The sequence below is a fragment of the Grampus griseus genome (assembly GCF_964374135.1).
Source record: "Grampus griseus genome assembly, chromosome: 15".
NCBI classification, from domain to species: Eukaryota; Metazoa; Chordata; class Mammalia; order Artiodactyla; family Delphinidae; genus Grampus; species Grampus griseus.
In genome coordinates this window covers 37,164,346-37,181,497 of record NC_139009.1, presented here as the reverse complement: position 1 = coordinate 37,181,497, position 17,152 = coordinate 37,164,346, and the positions used below count along the sequence as shown (strand labels likewise).

Below are 17,152 nucleotides of genomic sequence, written 5' to 3'. Positions count from 1 at the left end.
TCCATACCAGAAGTGTCAGCTAAAAGAATTGTAAGTGGTTGTCTCTGTGGGAGGGGAAATTGGTGGAGAGGAAGGGCAGAAAATGGCTTCTCATTTCTTTAAGCACTGTGTAGGACTGTTTGAATCTTTATCTATACGAATATCTTTGATTAAAATAACATCTATGCTTTATAACACCTCACTGCATAAACTTGAGTGAGTTACTGCCCAGCTTTGGTTTCCAAGTTCCGCATCTATAAAATGGAGTCGGATTAGACAGCCTCTGAGGGCCTCCTTGATCTAACATTTACACTGCGATTCCTACCACGGGAACTGGTATCATCTCACTACACACTCAGCCCCTAGGTCCTTAGGAGTTTTACACTAAAGTATCACTTTCTACAATGGGTGGGGGAATGCTGACGGCTGAGAACAGTGCTCTGTGGGAACAAAGATCCCCCCGTGATTTTCTAAGGGCCAGGCCCTGAGAAGACTGAGAAGGAGAGTGGAAGGGATCATGCCAATTCCTCCACTCCCCTGCTATGTACGAGCATTAGCTACACTGGAAATGTATTGAAAGAAGATGAGACTCTAGACAGTAGATTTTCCAGTTATTAACACAGCCTTTAACCAGAGACCTTCATCAACTCAGGAAACGCCTAACTGCCTATGGCAGGAAAGCTTTCCAGGGATCAAGGCAGGCTACCATTCCGCAGACCAGGCACACAACCCCCTTAGACCACCAGGAAGGCAAGACCACGGCGCACATCACAACTCTGTATGCATTTCCCAGGGAGGCTGGGCTTGGAGAGCACAGCCAGAGACCTCTGTACATCTTCAGCTCTTCCTAGGGAAATCCCTCCCAAGTCCCTCCTTTTGGGCTTTGTCCCCCAGCCCTGGAGAGGACCCGACATTTCAGACTCAGGCTTATCTGAGTCGAAACGAAATCTTTGTTCCCTGCTCTTAATTGTTAATTGACTTTTTATAAACATTATCATCAACAAGGAAAGCCTTTTCTAAGCACCTCCAGAGTACAGAGTGATCTAGATGGGGCCAAAGCAGAATGCCCTTCTCTCCCTTCCGGTCCCCTTACTGCCCCTCACCCAGGGCGGACTGACTTTTGGGGGGTGATGATGATGGCTCATTAAAGATTGAAAATCTTGGAGCTCTCTCAGGAGAGCTTTGAAACTTACAACTTCCTCTCCTGCTGGTAAAAAGCCAAATTTTCGTGCTGTAAGTGAGGCATGTTCATCACCAGTCATACTTGATATAAATAAAATACCTTGTCATTCCCCACTTGTTTTTATATCCTTCACTTCTACCTGTACAGTCCGACCAGTCATGCTCACTCTCAACTACTTTAGAAAGGAGACGAGGCAGTATTGTCCGAACCCCGCCGGGAGGCCAGTCATGAAGAGGTTCAGCAACCTGCTCAGGATTGCTCGAAGGGTTCTCTAGCAGCTGTTCAACTGCTTTGTCCTGGGTACCTACGGGGTCGGGGGAGAGAAAACTGACTTTACCTTCCTTTGCTGTTTAAATTTTGATTTTTCCCTATGACTACTACTTCTATACTTTAAAAAAAGGAATTCGATTTTATAAAAATGAAGGAAGGAATTCATTCTTCTAGTGTTAAGACACTTGGCCAGAGCCGCAGAAGCCATGTTCTTTACCACCCTCTGCCGCAGTACGTGTGACTGTGAGAGAAGAAGATGCATTCCTGTCTGCCAAGCCTCTGGTTCTCCTCCCAGGGAACCCCCGCTGCCCTCTGTGTCTGAGGTGGATCCCACAGTCTCTCTTCCATATCCCATGGTCAGAAGAGCATTCTCTGAGACTCAGCTGCTGTACTGAGCAGCTCAGAGGAAAACAGACAAGCTCTGAGCATGATGGAGAGTAGGAGAAAGTTCCCTGAATCAACCTTTGGAAGAAAGTCCACCCCTGAAAACCTCCCCCTGTCATGGTATGTGTGAGTGCGTAAGGGAGGGGAAGAGATTTTTAAAAGCCATAGTTAGGAAGCATGGACACACAGTAAGCTAACGCCTGCTCCCACTGCAGCACACAGAGGATCCTCAGGACTGCTGGGCAGGGGACACAGAGACAGTGCCCTGTACCGCCCATGGGGGGAACCTGAGCAGAGAGGGCCCAGAGGAAAGGGAGCCTGTCAGCCTGGGCTCGACTTCAAGTGTGAGCCCCCAGTCAGGGAAACGACTTCTTCCCTTAGTTCCTGAACCCTGGCCAATTAGCTGCTAATTAGTTTCTGTACAAATTCCAGCAGGAAAGCTGGAAAATTGTATCTCAACTTCAGCAATGAGGTTCCTCCTGCAAAATTTGGTCTTGCCAACCTCCCAGATAAACCCCTGCACCACCCCAAATATGGTCTCCACCTGGGCTTCGGAGCAGCCAGAGACGAATACGCAGACACACATACCATCTAGCCCGTGTGCTGGAAGCTTCGAACAAAGCAGCATGGGAAAGAGAGATCACATGGTCCTCATTCATCTATGAATCGAGAGAGATAAAGGAAGGGGGGCCGTTCAGGGGCAAAGAAAAAAAAAAACTGTGTGTGTGTGCTGCAGATGCTTCCAACACAGACTTTTAAAAGTGCACATGTATGAGGTAGCAACCCACTAGACTGGAAGGCTCTGGAGCATTAGAGACTAGAACAAGTATTTAGTGAACACCTACTACAAGCAGGGTACCATCCTAGGCCAGCCAGGTAAGCACGCTTGCATGGAGTTCTCAATCACAGAATAGGTATCTTAAGTGAAAATACAAGGTTGGCAAAGGGAACCAGCCTGATCCAGAGAGATGCTGTCGCTCAGGGAAGGCATGACCCCCACGGCAGGGCTGGGTGGTCAGGGGAGGCCTCCCAGAGCTGGGGCATCTGACACAGTTCTGAGGGCAGAACGGAATTTTTCTAGACCCGTGGTCCCCGAATCACCTGAGGAATGTTTTAAGAAAGTACAGATTCCTGAACCCCATACCAGACCTACTGAATCAAAGGCTCTAGGAATGGTACCCTGGAATTGCTATTCTTTAAAAAAAAAAAAAAAGATTATTTATGACAAATTCAAAACATACAAAAAGCAGACAGAATAGTGAACCCCTGTGTACCCATCACCCAGCTTCAGCGATCACCAACTCATGGCCACTCTTTCCTCACCTATATCCTTATCTAGTCCCCTTGTCCAGTATTCTGGAATCTACCTATTTTTTAAACCAGAGACTCTAAGGCAGTCAGACCATAGATGTGACCTGGAAGCCACTCACTGATCAAGACACAGATTAGGAGCAAGGGAATTCCAGGGACAGTGGAGACAAAGACTAGGAGAAATGAAAGAGAAGGGTATTTGGGGGAGAATGGCCTAATTTGGAGGGCCTTGAGGGTGGGATACACAGTTGGGGGAAGGGGGAACAGGATCAAAAGATCGTTGGGGTCCACGAGGGCCCTGTCAGCATGCATGGTGTCTTTGTGAGAAACACAAAAAGGCGTCTCCTCTGGGTAGAAAAAGCACCCCTTTCTGTGCTTTATCTTATGAGGGTTGAAGGATGCTAAGAAGGGGATCCTGTGACAATCAGCCTGTGCTTTGAAAGAACGCTGGGCAGCGATGGAGAGGGAGGTAGACAGACAGAAGGGCAGAAAACCGAGAGGCAGTGAGCGAGTCACGTCAAGAAATTCTTGCAAACTAGCCAGGGAAGAAGGAGGAAGGCCTTGGAGGTTGTCTTGAAAGAGAGAGCTCTTGTGCGGGATTCTGGAGAGAGTGATATGGAAGTCACGGGCACACGGGTGTCATTTGGAGGCATGCAAATGCTGAAATTGCTCAGGAGGAGTAGTTGGGGATGAAGGCCGTGGGAAAACCCAGCATTTATAAGATGGGGGTGGAGGGGAGAAGGACCAGGCCAGGTGATATAGAGACTGAAGCGAAATGGTCAAGGAGATGGGAAGGAGAGAAAGAGAGGGGGCATGTATGGCTCATAGAAGTCAACAGAACAAAAGTGTTCTCAGGTGTGATGAGAGGGAAGCATTCAACGAGGGAAGTAGAAAGGAGAAGAAACCAGACATGTAAGCAAAAGTCAAGTTTTGGAGCACCTGGAGTGACTAGTCAAGTGTGGACTTGGATTTGATGAGCCCCATGGCAAGTGTCATGATGTGTAGCACGAGCTTACTGATCAGTTACACTTCCTAAGTCTGTCACTTACGGCCTGGGGCAAATGATTTAAGGGAAGTCTGAATCCCTGCTGGTAAACTGGGGATGATTATACCCACTCTAATAGGGAGGGGATGGGGATGGTATATCAATGAATGACAATTCTTCCTGTCACTGGCACCTAACAGTGCACTGCCTTGTAGTATGGGTGATCTTTTCACATATCTAACCCCGGTATCTTTAACTAGCCTGCAACCAGTTTTGGGGGCAGACATTAGGGTTTTAAACTAATTGAAGCCAATGGTCATTTGTTGACCATTTACTACGTGCAAGATAAGAAGAGGATGTAAAATAAGACGATCAAAGGGTTAAAAAGCAGCAGCCATGGCCCTAAAGGAGAGGGTGGGACTTAGTGAAGGACCCACATGGATGCCCGACCCTAACACAAGGTGAAGAGTGGCAGGTGCAGCAATTAGTTTCAACTTGCAATTCATTCCCAAACTGCAAATAAAGTGTGGTGGATGGAGAGACTTGCTCTGGTTGGTGGGACCAGGCTTCGAGCCGGCAGGCAGTATTGCATGAGGCTTCTGGGCTGGACAGAGGAGGTGGAGAGGAGAGCAGAAAAATGAGGAAGTTGGGAATTGGCAGGTGAGTTTGAGGAAAGCTAAGAACCTTGGTAGGTTCAAAACAAGAGATCATGGGAAGTGAGGGGACAAAGATGTTCTGGGTTGTAGCAGACATAACCTAAGGTGACCCCCAAGGTGTCACACTCTGGTATAATCTCATACCCCCTCCCCTTGTATACGGTGGCTGCGAAACTGTGACTTACCTCCAACCAAAACAATGTGGAAAAGGGATGTGATATCACTACTGAGATTATATGACATTAGAGGGCAAGGGCCAAGGGATTTGCATGTATAATTAAAGTCCCTAAGTCATTTGACTTTGAGTTAAACAAAAGAGAGATTAGCCTGGCTGCGCCCAATCTAATCAAATGATCTGTTTCAAAGAGGGTCCAGGTCTCCCTGAAATTAGAGACTCAAAGCAGGAAAGACTTTCTCTCCTGCTGGCCTTGAGGAAGCCACGTGAATGCTCCAGCTGCAAGGAAATGAATTCTGCCCGCAACCATGTAAGCCTGGAAGAGGAGCCCAAACTTCAGATAAGAATGCAGTCTGGCTGACACCTTGATCACAGCAGAGAAACCCAGGTGTGCCTTGCCTGGACTCCTGCCCCGTGGAAACTGTGAGATAATCAATGGGTGTTGTTTTAAGCCACTGCGTTTGTGGTAATTTGTTATGCAGTAACAGGAAACAAATACATGGACTCCTGTCGTGGAGGGCCATGAAAGCAGGCTAAAAAGTATGGGCTTTGTTATGCAGGCCATAGGGAGCCACTGACTATTTTTGAGCAGAGGGACTTTAGGGAGCTGGTGAGGGTTGGTCAGAACCCCTTGGAGAACACTTAGTCAGGGCACTGCTCCCGGGAGCAGGTCAGTGAAGTTCTGGTGAGGGATTAGTTCTGGGCTGAACCAAGCCAGCTACTCTTCTACCCAATTTAAAAAAAAAAAAAAAAAAGGAGGAAGCAAAATCTGAGTAAAGAAATTGACAGTCATTGAAAAAACCTTAAGGAACTTTAGTGTCCTTGTTGCTAATTATAAATATTTACTCCTCCCAGAATTCCTGACCTCACAGAAGAGCCTGCGTAGTCTCGCTCTCTTACTGGAAAATTTCTGTGTGTGTGTGTTCATTCTATGTTTTCTTGGAAGGGGGACAAGGCAGTAATAAGGGACTGGATGATCTGTAGAGAGTCACTTCCTGTTGGATATTGTCTAGTTCCCCTCCCCTCCTCCCCCCCAAGATCATAAACCCTGAGACCCGCAAGGAACTCCTCCTTCTCTGATTCTATCTGCTGGAGACAACTAAGCCAAACAAACTCAGGAAGTGGCAAGAGGTTGGGAAGGGGAGGAAGTTCATGGCACAGAAGGAAAAAGTAAAGAGAATGCCCTGATGTTCAAGGAAGAGGGTAGGGGGTGGGGCAGAGAGAAACGAAGGTCACCCCAAGGTTACTTGGCGCCAAGCCTTTAAAATGTCGTGCTTAAGCTTTCAATCAAAACTGGCACAAACAGTGGGTCAGATCTCCCGGGGCCATTCACATATTAACATTCACAGTGATAAACAGCCCCCAAAAAAAGCCCTCTGTAAGCAAATTGGAACAAACAGCTAATCTAAAGCGGGTTGCTAAGAGACCAGTGGGGCAGGAGCCAAGTCAGTCCAAGCATCCGGAAAGCTCTTTATTTTTTTCGCTTTTGGGGAAGAGAGGAGGAGAGGAGAGGTACCTGTAGATGACTCCATGTTGGTGGAGGAACATGAGGGCTGACGTAACCTCTGCAGCATAGAACCGGGAACGAGGCTCGTCGAATTTTCGGGACCGCTGAATCTGGAACATGAGGTCTCCACCATTTACATACTCCATGACGAAAAAGAGGCGGTCCTGAAAGGAGAGGAGGAAATGCCATTTAGCGAATTCCGCTGCAGCTGCCCACACAGGCCAGCAAGCGTACTGTGAGTCCAAAGTAACAGAACCGGGACTCAAGGACCCTAGTAGCACACGTTCTGGAGAGAAGATGAAGGAGTTAGGGTACGAAGTGTTATTCTAAAATCTGTCTGTCTTACTTTTAGAGGCGTCAGCTTGGTCTAGTGGGAGAAGCCCAAAATTGACAGAAAGGAGATCTGGGCCTCTGTATAATTTCCATTATGACCTTGAAGTGTGACCTTGGACAAGTCTCTGTCCCTTTGCAGGCTCCAGTTACCTTGATATGTGTGGTGGGTTACATCATGCCCCCCCACCCCCGCAAAGGTATCCATGTCCTAATCCCTTAATGTGTGAATGTTACCTTAGATGGCAACAAAGGACTTTACAGTTGTGATTAAGTTAAGGATCTTGAGTTGGGGAGATTATTGTGCATCACCAGAGTGGACCCTAAAGGCAGTCACAAATGTCCTTACAAGAGGGAGGCAGAGGCGATTTGAGAAGGGAGGAGAAGGCAACGTGACCAGAGAGGTGGAGGTTAGAGTGATGTGGCCACAAGCCAAGGAAGGCGGTGCCACCAGAAGCTGGAAGAGGCAGAGAAGGATCTCTCCTAGAGCCTCTGGAGGGAGCACGGCCTGGCCGACACTTTGACTTCAGCCCAGGGACACTGGTCTCAGACGTCTGGCCTCCAGAACTGTGAGAGAACAGATTTCTATTATTTTAAACCACCAAGTTTGTGGTGATTTGCTACGGCAGTCTTAGGAAACTAACACAAAGCAACATGGACTAATGAGATGGTGAGAGCCCCTCCCATGAGGGCCACGTCTCACTCTGGAGGATGCTCCTTTTGGGGTTCCCACACCCTGGCGTGCTTCCTATGGATTCTGTCCTCAAGAAGGGCCAAACCACAGTCGTCCCTCATTAGGGGTGGTGCCTTCTCATCTGCCCACCATTTGGAGGTGGGAAGAAGATGGACCGAAATTCACTTTTGCACAATTTCTTGCCTACAGTTTGTGGAGCCCGTAGAGTGTGGGGTGCTGTGCTAGATAGGAGGCAAAGCATTATAAACCATCACTGTCCTGAGGCGGCCGTGGCAGCGGGGGGGCGGTTATGATCCAGGGGCAGAGATGGGAAATAGGTAGAATGATGAAAACAGAACAGGAGAAGAGTGCCTTAAAGACACTGGGTGCTGAAAGGATTAGGAGAAAGGGGAGCTCTCTGAAGTGGTGGGGTCCATGGAGGATTCTAGAAGGAGCTAGACCCTCACTTAGAGGAGGAGGAGGTGCGGGAGGTGTCAACAAATACCAGGACATGGGAACAGAGAAGGCTTGGGGACCGGTAAACTGACTACGTCAGCAGGGGAGGAACGTTCATGGAGCAAAGGGGAAACAGCGAGGTGAGAGGCCAGAGGGTCAGAGTACATTCTTAACATACAGATACAGTCTCAGCGGAGCTGCCAGGAGGATGTCAGCATATTGTTTTCAACCAGAATTAGGAGAAGCATTTCCATGAAGACTGAGTAAAAATCACAGTGACACTTTATTCAGGGAGCAGCCTGGACGGCATATCTACTTTATAATTGGCCTCTCTTTGAAAATAAGTCCATCCTTAAGAATTGTTACGAATTCAGACTACCTTCTCCCCCCACCACAACCTCCAGGATTATTCAAGCTTTACTGGTATTCACCAAGGCCCTAAGGGCTAGCTTCTCTTCCATTTATCTTGAGTTAAGGAACTTTGAAGCCTGCCTTGTTTTCTCCCCCAAGTACAATTTTGTACTCAGAAGTATTCAGAAGCCAACCATTCATTGAATCACCTAGTCCCCATTCAAATCCTTATTTCAAAAATCAAATGATCAGGCCAACCCCAATCCAACGAAACCAGAATTTCTGAGGATGGGACTCAGGCATCAGTAGTTTTCAAAGGTCCTCCTGTGATTCCGGTGGGCAGCCAGGGTAGAGAACCACTCTTCCATCTGGTTTCTGCCAAGGTGAGATATATGGATTATAAGTTATTGGAGTTTTCCTCTTTTATCTTTTCAGGGATCTCCCAAGAACACAGGTTCTCAAACTTGTGCAGCAGAATCTGACAGAGGCTTGTTAGAACATGGATTCCTCCCCCCTCCTCCCGCCCCGCAGAGTTTCTGATTCAGAAGATCTGGGTTGGAGCCTGACACTCTGCATCTCTAGTTCCCAGGTGATGTTATGCTGCTGGCCAGGGATCCCCGCTTTGAGAACCACTGCCCTAGAGCACTTGGGGCAAGGCTTTCCCATGGCAAGAACAGCTGCGTCATGCATTCAACACTGCCCTAATCTAGCTGAACCGTCAGAAACAGCTGCTACAATGCCAGTCCATGGTCACCAACTTGGACTTGGGCTTTAGCAACAATGGAGTATTTCCTTGCCTGTGTCTGAAAGAATCCGAATTTCTAAAGAGGAAAAATCTCCCCTCCCCATCCTGCCTCCCTGGCTGCTTTTTTTTTTTTTTTTGCGGTACGCGGGCCTCTCACTGTTGTGGCCTCTCCCGTTGCGGAGCACAGGCTCCGGACACGCAGGCTCAGCGGCCATGGCTCACGGGCCCAGCCGCTCTGCGGCATGTGGGATCTTCCCGGACCGGGGCACGAACCCGCGTCCCCTGCATTGGCAGGCGGACTCCCAACCACTGCGCCACCAGGGAAGCCCTCCCCCTGGCTGCTTTTTATACTCCAACACCGGACACACGGCATTTGAAGATAGGGGCCATGGAGGGAGAAAGAAGAGCTCCCACGCTGATTTCATCACTTACTGGCTGTGTGACCTCAGGCAAATGACTTCAGCCCTCTGTGCTCAGTTTTCTCATCTGTGAAAATGAGGATGATAATAGGACCCACCTTACAAAGTTCTTATGAGGATTAAATTACATATTAAAGTGCCTGGCTCATAACTGTTCCTCCATAAAGACTGTCTGTGACTATTGTTACTACAGTATTCTAGCTAGAGGTATGATAGTTAATACGGTCATTATCGAGTCTTCGTTTTCCCTGTCCTTTCAGCAGTATTTTCCCCTGATCACCTCCTCTCCCAATAAACGCTTGCTCCCCTTAGCTTTCAGCTGGTTCTTCCCTGTGACTGTGGCAGGTTTTGTTCTGCCTTCTCTTGTAGGCTTCTCCTCTCTCCAGCCTAACTTAAAGTTAGGTGTTGGAATCCCACAAGGCAGTGTTCTAGGCCCCCCCCTTTCCATACTTGCTGAGTGATCTCATCCACACCCACGGTGGCTACCGCACCTTGACACCTATGACTCGCAAACGTCTCCCTCCATTCTAGACCTCTCCTCCAATGTGCGGACCCATTTACCCAGCTGTGTTTCTGACATCTCCCTCTGATGCCTCAAAGGCACTCAAACCCAACATGTTCAAAACTGCTCCATAATCTTCCCCCAGCAAACTGGTCCTCGTCCAGGGTGCCTGTCTCAGGGCAGGGCTTAACCAACCAGCCAAGTGTATAAATCAGAAACCTGAAAGTCATTCTCAATACCTCCCTCCTCTCCTTTATCCCTCATATCCATCACCAAGCCCTACTGCTTTTACCTTTTGTACCTTTGCACTTATTACCTCTGTACCTGTTACATTTGCCTTTCTGTTGTCACCACCATCATGGCCACCATTCTCGCCCAAGCAGTTATCATCTCTTGTTGAGATTCTTGCAAGTGCCTCTTACTGACACTCCCTACGTTGATTCCAGCTCCCCCCACCCTTCCCTACCAAACGCTCATCACACTATGGACAGAGTTACCCTGCTGAAATGAAAATCTGATTACAATGCATCCCCCCTTCCTTCCCTCATTCTACTGACTCTTTCAAACGTTTCCTGATACTCTTGGAATAAATAGAAGACTCCCTAACATGCCTCGTGGCCTGTGTGATCTGGCCCTATCTAATTCTTCTGAGTAAGAAGCACTTTCAGCTGTTCCCTGTTCCCTCCACCCTGACAGCAAACTCCCTCCTGCCACAGGGCCTTTGCTCATGCTGCTCCCTCTGTTTGGCATGTTTTCCCCTCTCCTTTCACCTAATGAATCCCTCCTTGTCCTTCAGATTTCAGTGCAACCATCTTTTCTTCTAGGAAGCTGTCCCTAACTTTTCTGACCAGGTCAAATCCCCCTATTACATGCGACACTCTCCAGTGGGTCTTTGATTTGTGTCACTGATTTATGTCTTTCTCCGCCAGTAGTCTGTATACTTCATGAGGGTGGGAACTCTTGGTAATTCTGCCCTGTTGGTTTGTAAGGGAATTAGTCTAACCCCAAAGAAAAGCGGCTATAATTCCCTTTAAAAACAAGCATCATGTGGGGAGAAGAACTAAAAAAGTTTAGGGGGCTCTAAGAGAGAAACAAAACCAAAGGGTGCTCTGATATTTGTATCTGCAATTTCTTACTGCTTAGGGAGTTAAAGGCTTCAAGACAAGTCAGCCTGCTGCACTAGGCCTCCTGCCTGCAGAATGTGCCCATGAGTGCCCATTCAGACCATTTCCCCCTCAGGGGGTCTGTCTGTATCAGCACCCAATTTTTGGTATAGCTTTGAACAGTTCTTTGGTTCCGTGGACAGATGTCTTCACCTCCCCGTGAGATGGTCAGTTCCCTGAGGAACATACCTTATACTTCCCAGCAATCACCATCACCACTACCAGCTCAGAGGCGCTCAATAAAAATCTGCTCATCCAACATTCACTCCACGTTAGCATCTTGAGGGAGGGACTCTCATTGGTTTAGTTCCTCATTGTACCCCCAGCGACTAGAATGGAGCCTGGCACAGAGTGGGTTCCTAGTGTGTCTTTGTTGAATGCACGAGGTCTTAAATACCCACCGCAGATGAGGCCCTGCTTGCTGGAAATTCAACAGTAAACCAGAGTTGGTTTCCCCATGTTACTTCTATTGTTAACCGCGTTTCGAGTTATTCTAACTTCAGCCCATCTGAACTTCAGTTTTAACTTGGTTTTCTACTCAATACAGCTCAACGTGCATGGTCCCAAAGCATGGTCAACCCTTGTGACACAGGAGGGACTGTTTTTAAAGCAAGACAAGTTTTTCACTTCTCCTCCCTCCGTTCAGTGAGTCTGGATTGTTTCTGACCTCCACACCTAACACATTTGAGAAGCATGTTTTGATGCAGAGTGAGAACCTCAAGTCATTCTGGGAACTGCTTAATTACATAAACTGAAATCAAAAGAAAGCTGGCAAACCCAGCAGCTACTCATTAATCCCCTCTTGGCATCAGTAGAAAACAAAACAAAACAAAACCCCAACTTCCTTGTAAAGTAAGCAAGTATGTTTTCTGAGGTAATCAAAGATTTTAAAAGCCTTATTCTACCTCCTCCTCCCTTAATCACACCTGAATGTCTGAAAAGTTACGGTCTTGCGATAGCAAGTAAAATAATAAAATCAGGAAAGAGATTATATGTCATGGTGATTTAGGGTAAGAATAGTTAATAATGACCTACAAGCCGGAAGGGCCACGCCACGTGTTTGAAATTCCCATTGGGCTCCATTTTCCCAGAGTGCTAACCTTTCCTGACTTTGAAGGGAAAACTAGGCCCTCCCTGTTCATCTTTCAAGGTGTGATGGATAGCCAGAGGCTTCCTCTCAGCAGCACAGCATGTCCTGCCAATTGGGTTTGTTTAGACACACATTCTCCATTGTTTGTTAGCTGTTTATATGTGCAAAGATTCTATCATCTTTGAATCAATTTCACAGGAATGCCCAACAAAAGACTGGACTTGGAACAGTCCGCCTTTGATGTGCCAATGACAGGATGAACAATTTCTCTAAGGTACCATCTGAGGGAATCATGGGGCCTGACCTCACACTCTGTAGCATCTCCTTTACTCTCCACGTCTCCATCATTTAACCTATCAACTCGACAGGTCTCTCCTGGGTGCTCTGCCCTGAGGTAGGTGACTGGGAGATATGGAAGATGATATAAGCCATGGTTTTGATTTTTGGGAGCTAGGAATTGAACACAGGAAACCACAGAAAGCAACACGAAATGCTCTATCATTATGTGCTAAACCCTTCTGTATCAAATCAGATTGTGAAACCTATGTATCTGGGACCTTATCTTCTTAGGCCCCTAGAGAAGAACTGTCTGTTATCCAGGCCTTAGCACTTACAGAAAATCATTATAAGAAACACTCATAAGAAAATTCTTTCTGTATTTTGTTTTCCATAATACAGCTGGTATTGATGGAACTAGCCATTGCTATAGGAATTTTGTTGAGACAAATCTGAATTAGGCAAAGACCACAATTGAGGTCTTGAACAACAGAAGGTGGAAGGAGTAGAGAGCCTGGCAAGTTAGAAGCACAGCCCTGAAGGGCAGAGGTAAGCAAGAGTGGCCACTGCATATGGGGATATGAGGAGGGTGAGAGTAAACCAGTGAAAAAACTTGGATATAGGAATGAAGGAGACAGATTCGATGGTGGGGTGAGGCCAGACGGTTCTGAAAACACAGGTGGGAAGTAAAGACCTCTAGAGATCTTCTGAGCTGTACATTGGCATAACTAAAGCTGATTAAAAAAACTATTCTAAAAGCAGAGTTTAGGATGGGTTGAAGGAAGGTTGCTTGAAGTTATTCCATCTCTTCCCTATTTCCACTGTGTTAAATGTTTTATTATCTTTGAGAAAGACCAACAAGCAACCCTCCCTCTCCTCTATTACACTTCCTGGATCGAACGAAGGGAAAGATCCGACCACTTCGGGAAACGTAACCACCTCAATTTTATTTCCCCACCAAGATGGAACAGCCAACATCACAATCAACTAAAAACAGTCAGTCATGAGTGAGACTCTCCAGCTCACAGGGAGACGTACCATCTGTGGACTACAGGCAGAGCCTTGTCCAACTGGTGTCACAGACCTTCCCCTAAGTTTGGTGAAAGAGAGTTGTAGATAATAAAAAGAAAGGACCTTTCTTCTCACGGAAGACTTACCTGTCAATTAACAGAGAATGAGAGTCTCATCTGAATAATAATTATGATCAGTGATGTAAATTTTCTTATGCAATAACACTAATAATTATCACCCCAAAAATGTCACTTAAAAAGATTCACGTTCACCCGTCCTCAGCCCTTCTCAGCTTTCTCCCCCTCTCACCTCCCACTGTGCAAGGCCTTACTCGGTTGTGGTCTTTGCCGAATTCAGATTTATCTCAACCAAATTCCTACAGCCACGGCCAATTCCATCAACGCCAAGAGTGGAACGGAGAATACAGAATGGGTTTTCACATCGCTGTTTCTTACAATAATCTTCCGTAAGTCACAGATGGTAGAGTCTACCCTCCTTTGGGTAAAAGGGGAGAAGTATTTTTCTTGGGGGAAGTATTAACCTAATCAGAACTGGCCAAATAGTAAAAATTCCACGCAAAAGTCTGCTGGTTGAGAAGGTATAAACTTCATTCATGTCCATCTAATGTTTGTTTCCAACTGCTTTTAACCCTGCTTATTGGAAGTACACAGGACACCTCAAGTCTAAAGTGACCTAAAGCTGTACTAAACTGACTCACTCGATAAAGCTCAAAATAAACATTTCCTGCCTCTGATTAGAGCTGCACTTAGCCCAGGGAAAATCTTCAAGTTACTGCCAACCTGCCCCACGCACACTGATCTGCGTGTGAAAGCCAGGGCAAAGGGGGAAAGGCTTTGGTTCAATACGTCAGAGAACACTTGCCTTTCATAGGGTCATCAACATCTTAGGAAATAGAAGTTACTATCACATGATATGATAGGACATACAGAATGGCCCCCAAATAGGCTACATCTCGATGATGCTGACACCAGAGTGACCTCATGCCATGAATAAGAGCAACATCTAAAGGTAAGTAGGAATAATGGTTTGTTGTTAGTTTTCTCTTTGAAAATGATAGAATCCAGGGGGTTTAGATGGGGAACACGGCAGTGAAGTGTGCAGCGGTGTGGTTTCGCTGAGGCTCCCTCTTATTCCACTGCATTACCAGAGCGTCAGCATCACCTGACAGTACCAGGCTCCTTCCTGGTTTTTCACCCTCCGGCTGCTTTCTCCATCAAGTGCCACTCCTGGGGTGTGGCTTCTGGCTACTGTCCTCTGTCCCTGGCTGTTGACCTGGACTCCAGGAAAGCAGCAAGGCATCAGGAACCTTGCCCCTCACTCGTCTGCCCAACTTAGCAGCCTGGCCATCTTGTAGAGGTTTCACGCTCTGCAGTGTGCCTGTTGCCCACTGAGAATCTGGTCTGCCCATTCTGGGCAAGATGGTGACACAGGCCAAATCTGTCTTTGATGATACCAAGAGTTAATTTAAACAGAAGGAAAACACTGTCACCACTGTCACCAGCAGTCAGCTGTCTGAAGCCAAAGTTAAGAACTGAATGAAGGTTCCCTGTAAGTGTTTTTAAGCAAAGGAATGAAAGTATTCCTGTTCTAAGCCCATTTCCCCATCCAGCCAAGGCCCATGTCATAGTCTTGTCCTTTACCAACACTCCTTTCATGAGCTCAGGCTTTCCCTCTCAATCCAGTGTGTGACTGCATCACACTCTGACTGTCCCGCCAATACTTCCTGTGTCTCCAGCAGGATGTAAGGCCCAACAGGTGGGCCTCAAGACTCCCCTTTCCTGTGTATCCCCTGCTTATCTAGGCTTGGTGCATGTCTAGCTGGTAAAGAAGAACTAAGTGAGTATCTCTGGTCTCCAGCTCAGATGCGAGAGATGGACCCCAGGCAGAATGGAAGCAGCCCATGTCGCTGCTCCTCTGATTCCAGAAACTTCAGATGCCACCTTATTTCCCGTGCCCAACACAAAAAGAAGCCCCTACAGAGGTCACACCTGAGGTCTGATTTCCAGGAGGCTTGCGCACCTGCTGTTGTAAATAAAGCCTACAGTCCTGGGTCAGGCCAGCCACGAACTGTGTCATGGCTGCAATTGTTGTTGCTGTTTTCTCTCTCATTGTTTTTTGTTTCTTTGCTTGCTTGCTTAATTCGATTTAGAATGCAATTCTGCTAACCAATTCAGGGATCAGAATGTACCCACATCAATGTTAAAATGACCCGTCTATTCAGTGAAAAGTAATCAAGGAAATGTTTTTCCAATTTTACACATAAGGAACAACCGTTCAGTTAACTTTACATCCAGCTGTCAACGTCACAATAGTTCCTCTTTTCTTACCTTTCCTTTTCTTCCCAAAGAATATACAAAGTTCTTGTGACAGTTTTAAACATAAGCAAATACCAGGTAGCTGACCCTAAGGAGAGAAGGTACATCACTATTTCTCTTCAGTTGTGGGAAGGAAATACAACCTGCTTAGATGGAAATATTTAGGTTGAGCCCACCGTACAGAGAAGGAAGGAAAGCTTCCCCTCACACCCCCTGGCTTGGTGTAGCAGTCAGAGCTGATCCTACACATAGCGGGCAGTGATGTGGTGAGAACCCCTGTTTAGCCTGCAGACCGGATAACAGATGCACACTGTGGTCTATGCAGCAAATATCTGAGTTTCCAATGAAACATTATTTCTCCACTTGGAATGCTGGAAGGACGGCACTCTCTTCCATTCCAAAGTTTACCCATTCACTAGGACCTGGCTCACGCCCGATTCAGCCAACACTGACCTTTTCCCTTCCTATCTGCTCCGGAGCTTTCTGTCTGCACCAGTTTGAGTTCTTGGTTATTCTTACAACACTCTTTAGTAGAAGCAGGACACAGGTAGCAACTGCTCCTGTAGCAGCTGGACTCTGCTGGTCATACCACAAGGTCAGTGTGGTATCCGATTCTGGGCACCATATTTGATGCTGACAAACTTGGAGTTCTTACAGAGGATGGCAAACAGGAGGGTGTGGAGAAGCCGAGACCTATAAGAAGCGGCTGAAGGAAGTGGCCATTGTCAGCCTCAAGAAACCCACTCTTAGAGGATGCTGAGAGTCCGAGCTGAATGAATGAATGAACAAATGAATTAGCTATCAAACAAAGGAACACACTGAAGAGGAACTCTCTTCAAACGAGTGAAGTATTGCCATGTTGGTAATCAACTGCAGGACTGCCATGTTGGTAAAGACAATCTGTGTTATTGCAGATTAACTAAGACCAATGGGTAGAAGATAAACCGAGGCCCCTTTTATCAACGTCTAGGAAAGACGTTAAAGAACTCCGGCCTTCTGTCTGGATCCCGCTGCCTTGTTCTGCAGTGAATTCCTTCCAACCTGAGGAGGCCAGCCTTGTATGGATCATCACTTTGCAGGGCTGTTAACAGAAACCCTCTTTGTTCATTGAGGGGATGGGCCAGATGAGCTGGCTGAGCCACAGAATCCCTTGGGAGCGTTTTAAAGCATGCAGATTTCCGGGCCCTTTGATGGGAGCTTCTAACTCTGGCTGGGCCTTGGGAACGTTCACTTCGTTTTAAATTCCCCAGGTAGCTCCAAATGCTCAGTGAAGTTTGGGAACCACTGGACTGGACAACTGTCCTGGCTTCTGACATCAGGATTTGGTGATTTCATTGCATTGGGTTCTGC

At 47.0% G+C, this 17,152-nt stretch overlaps 1 protein-coding gene across 1 annotated transcript in view; it reads right to left on the bottom strand.

Annotated features, from left to right (window-relative positions):
- Positions 1 to 17,152, bottom strand: part of PRKCE (protein kinase C epsilon) — a gene marked incomplete at its 5' end in the record, with an annotated part of 508,578 nt that overhangs the window by 77,737 nt on the left and 413,689 nt on the right. The window contains one exon of the mRNA XM_082672441.1: positions 6,460 to 6,614. Within this exon, the coding sequence (XP_082528567.1) occupies positions 6,460 to 6,614 (155 nt within the window). The remainder of the gene's footprint in view (positions 1 to 6,459; positions 6,615 to 17,152) is intronic.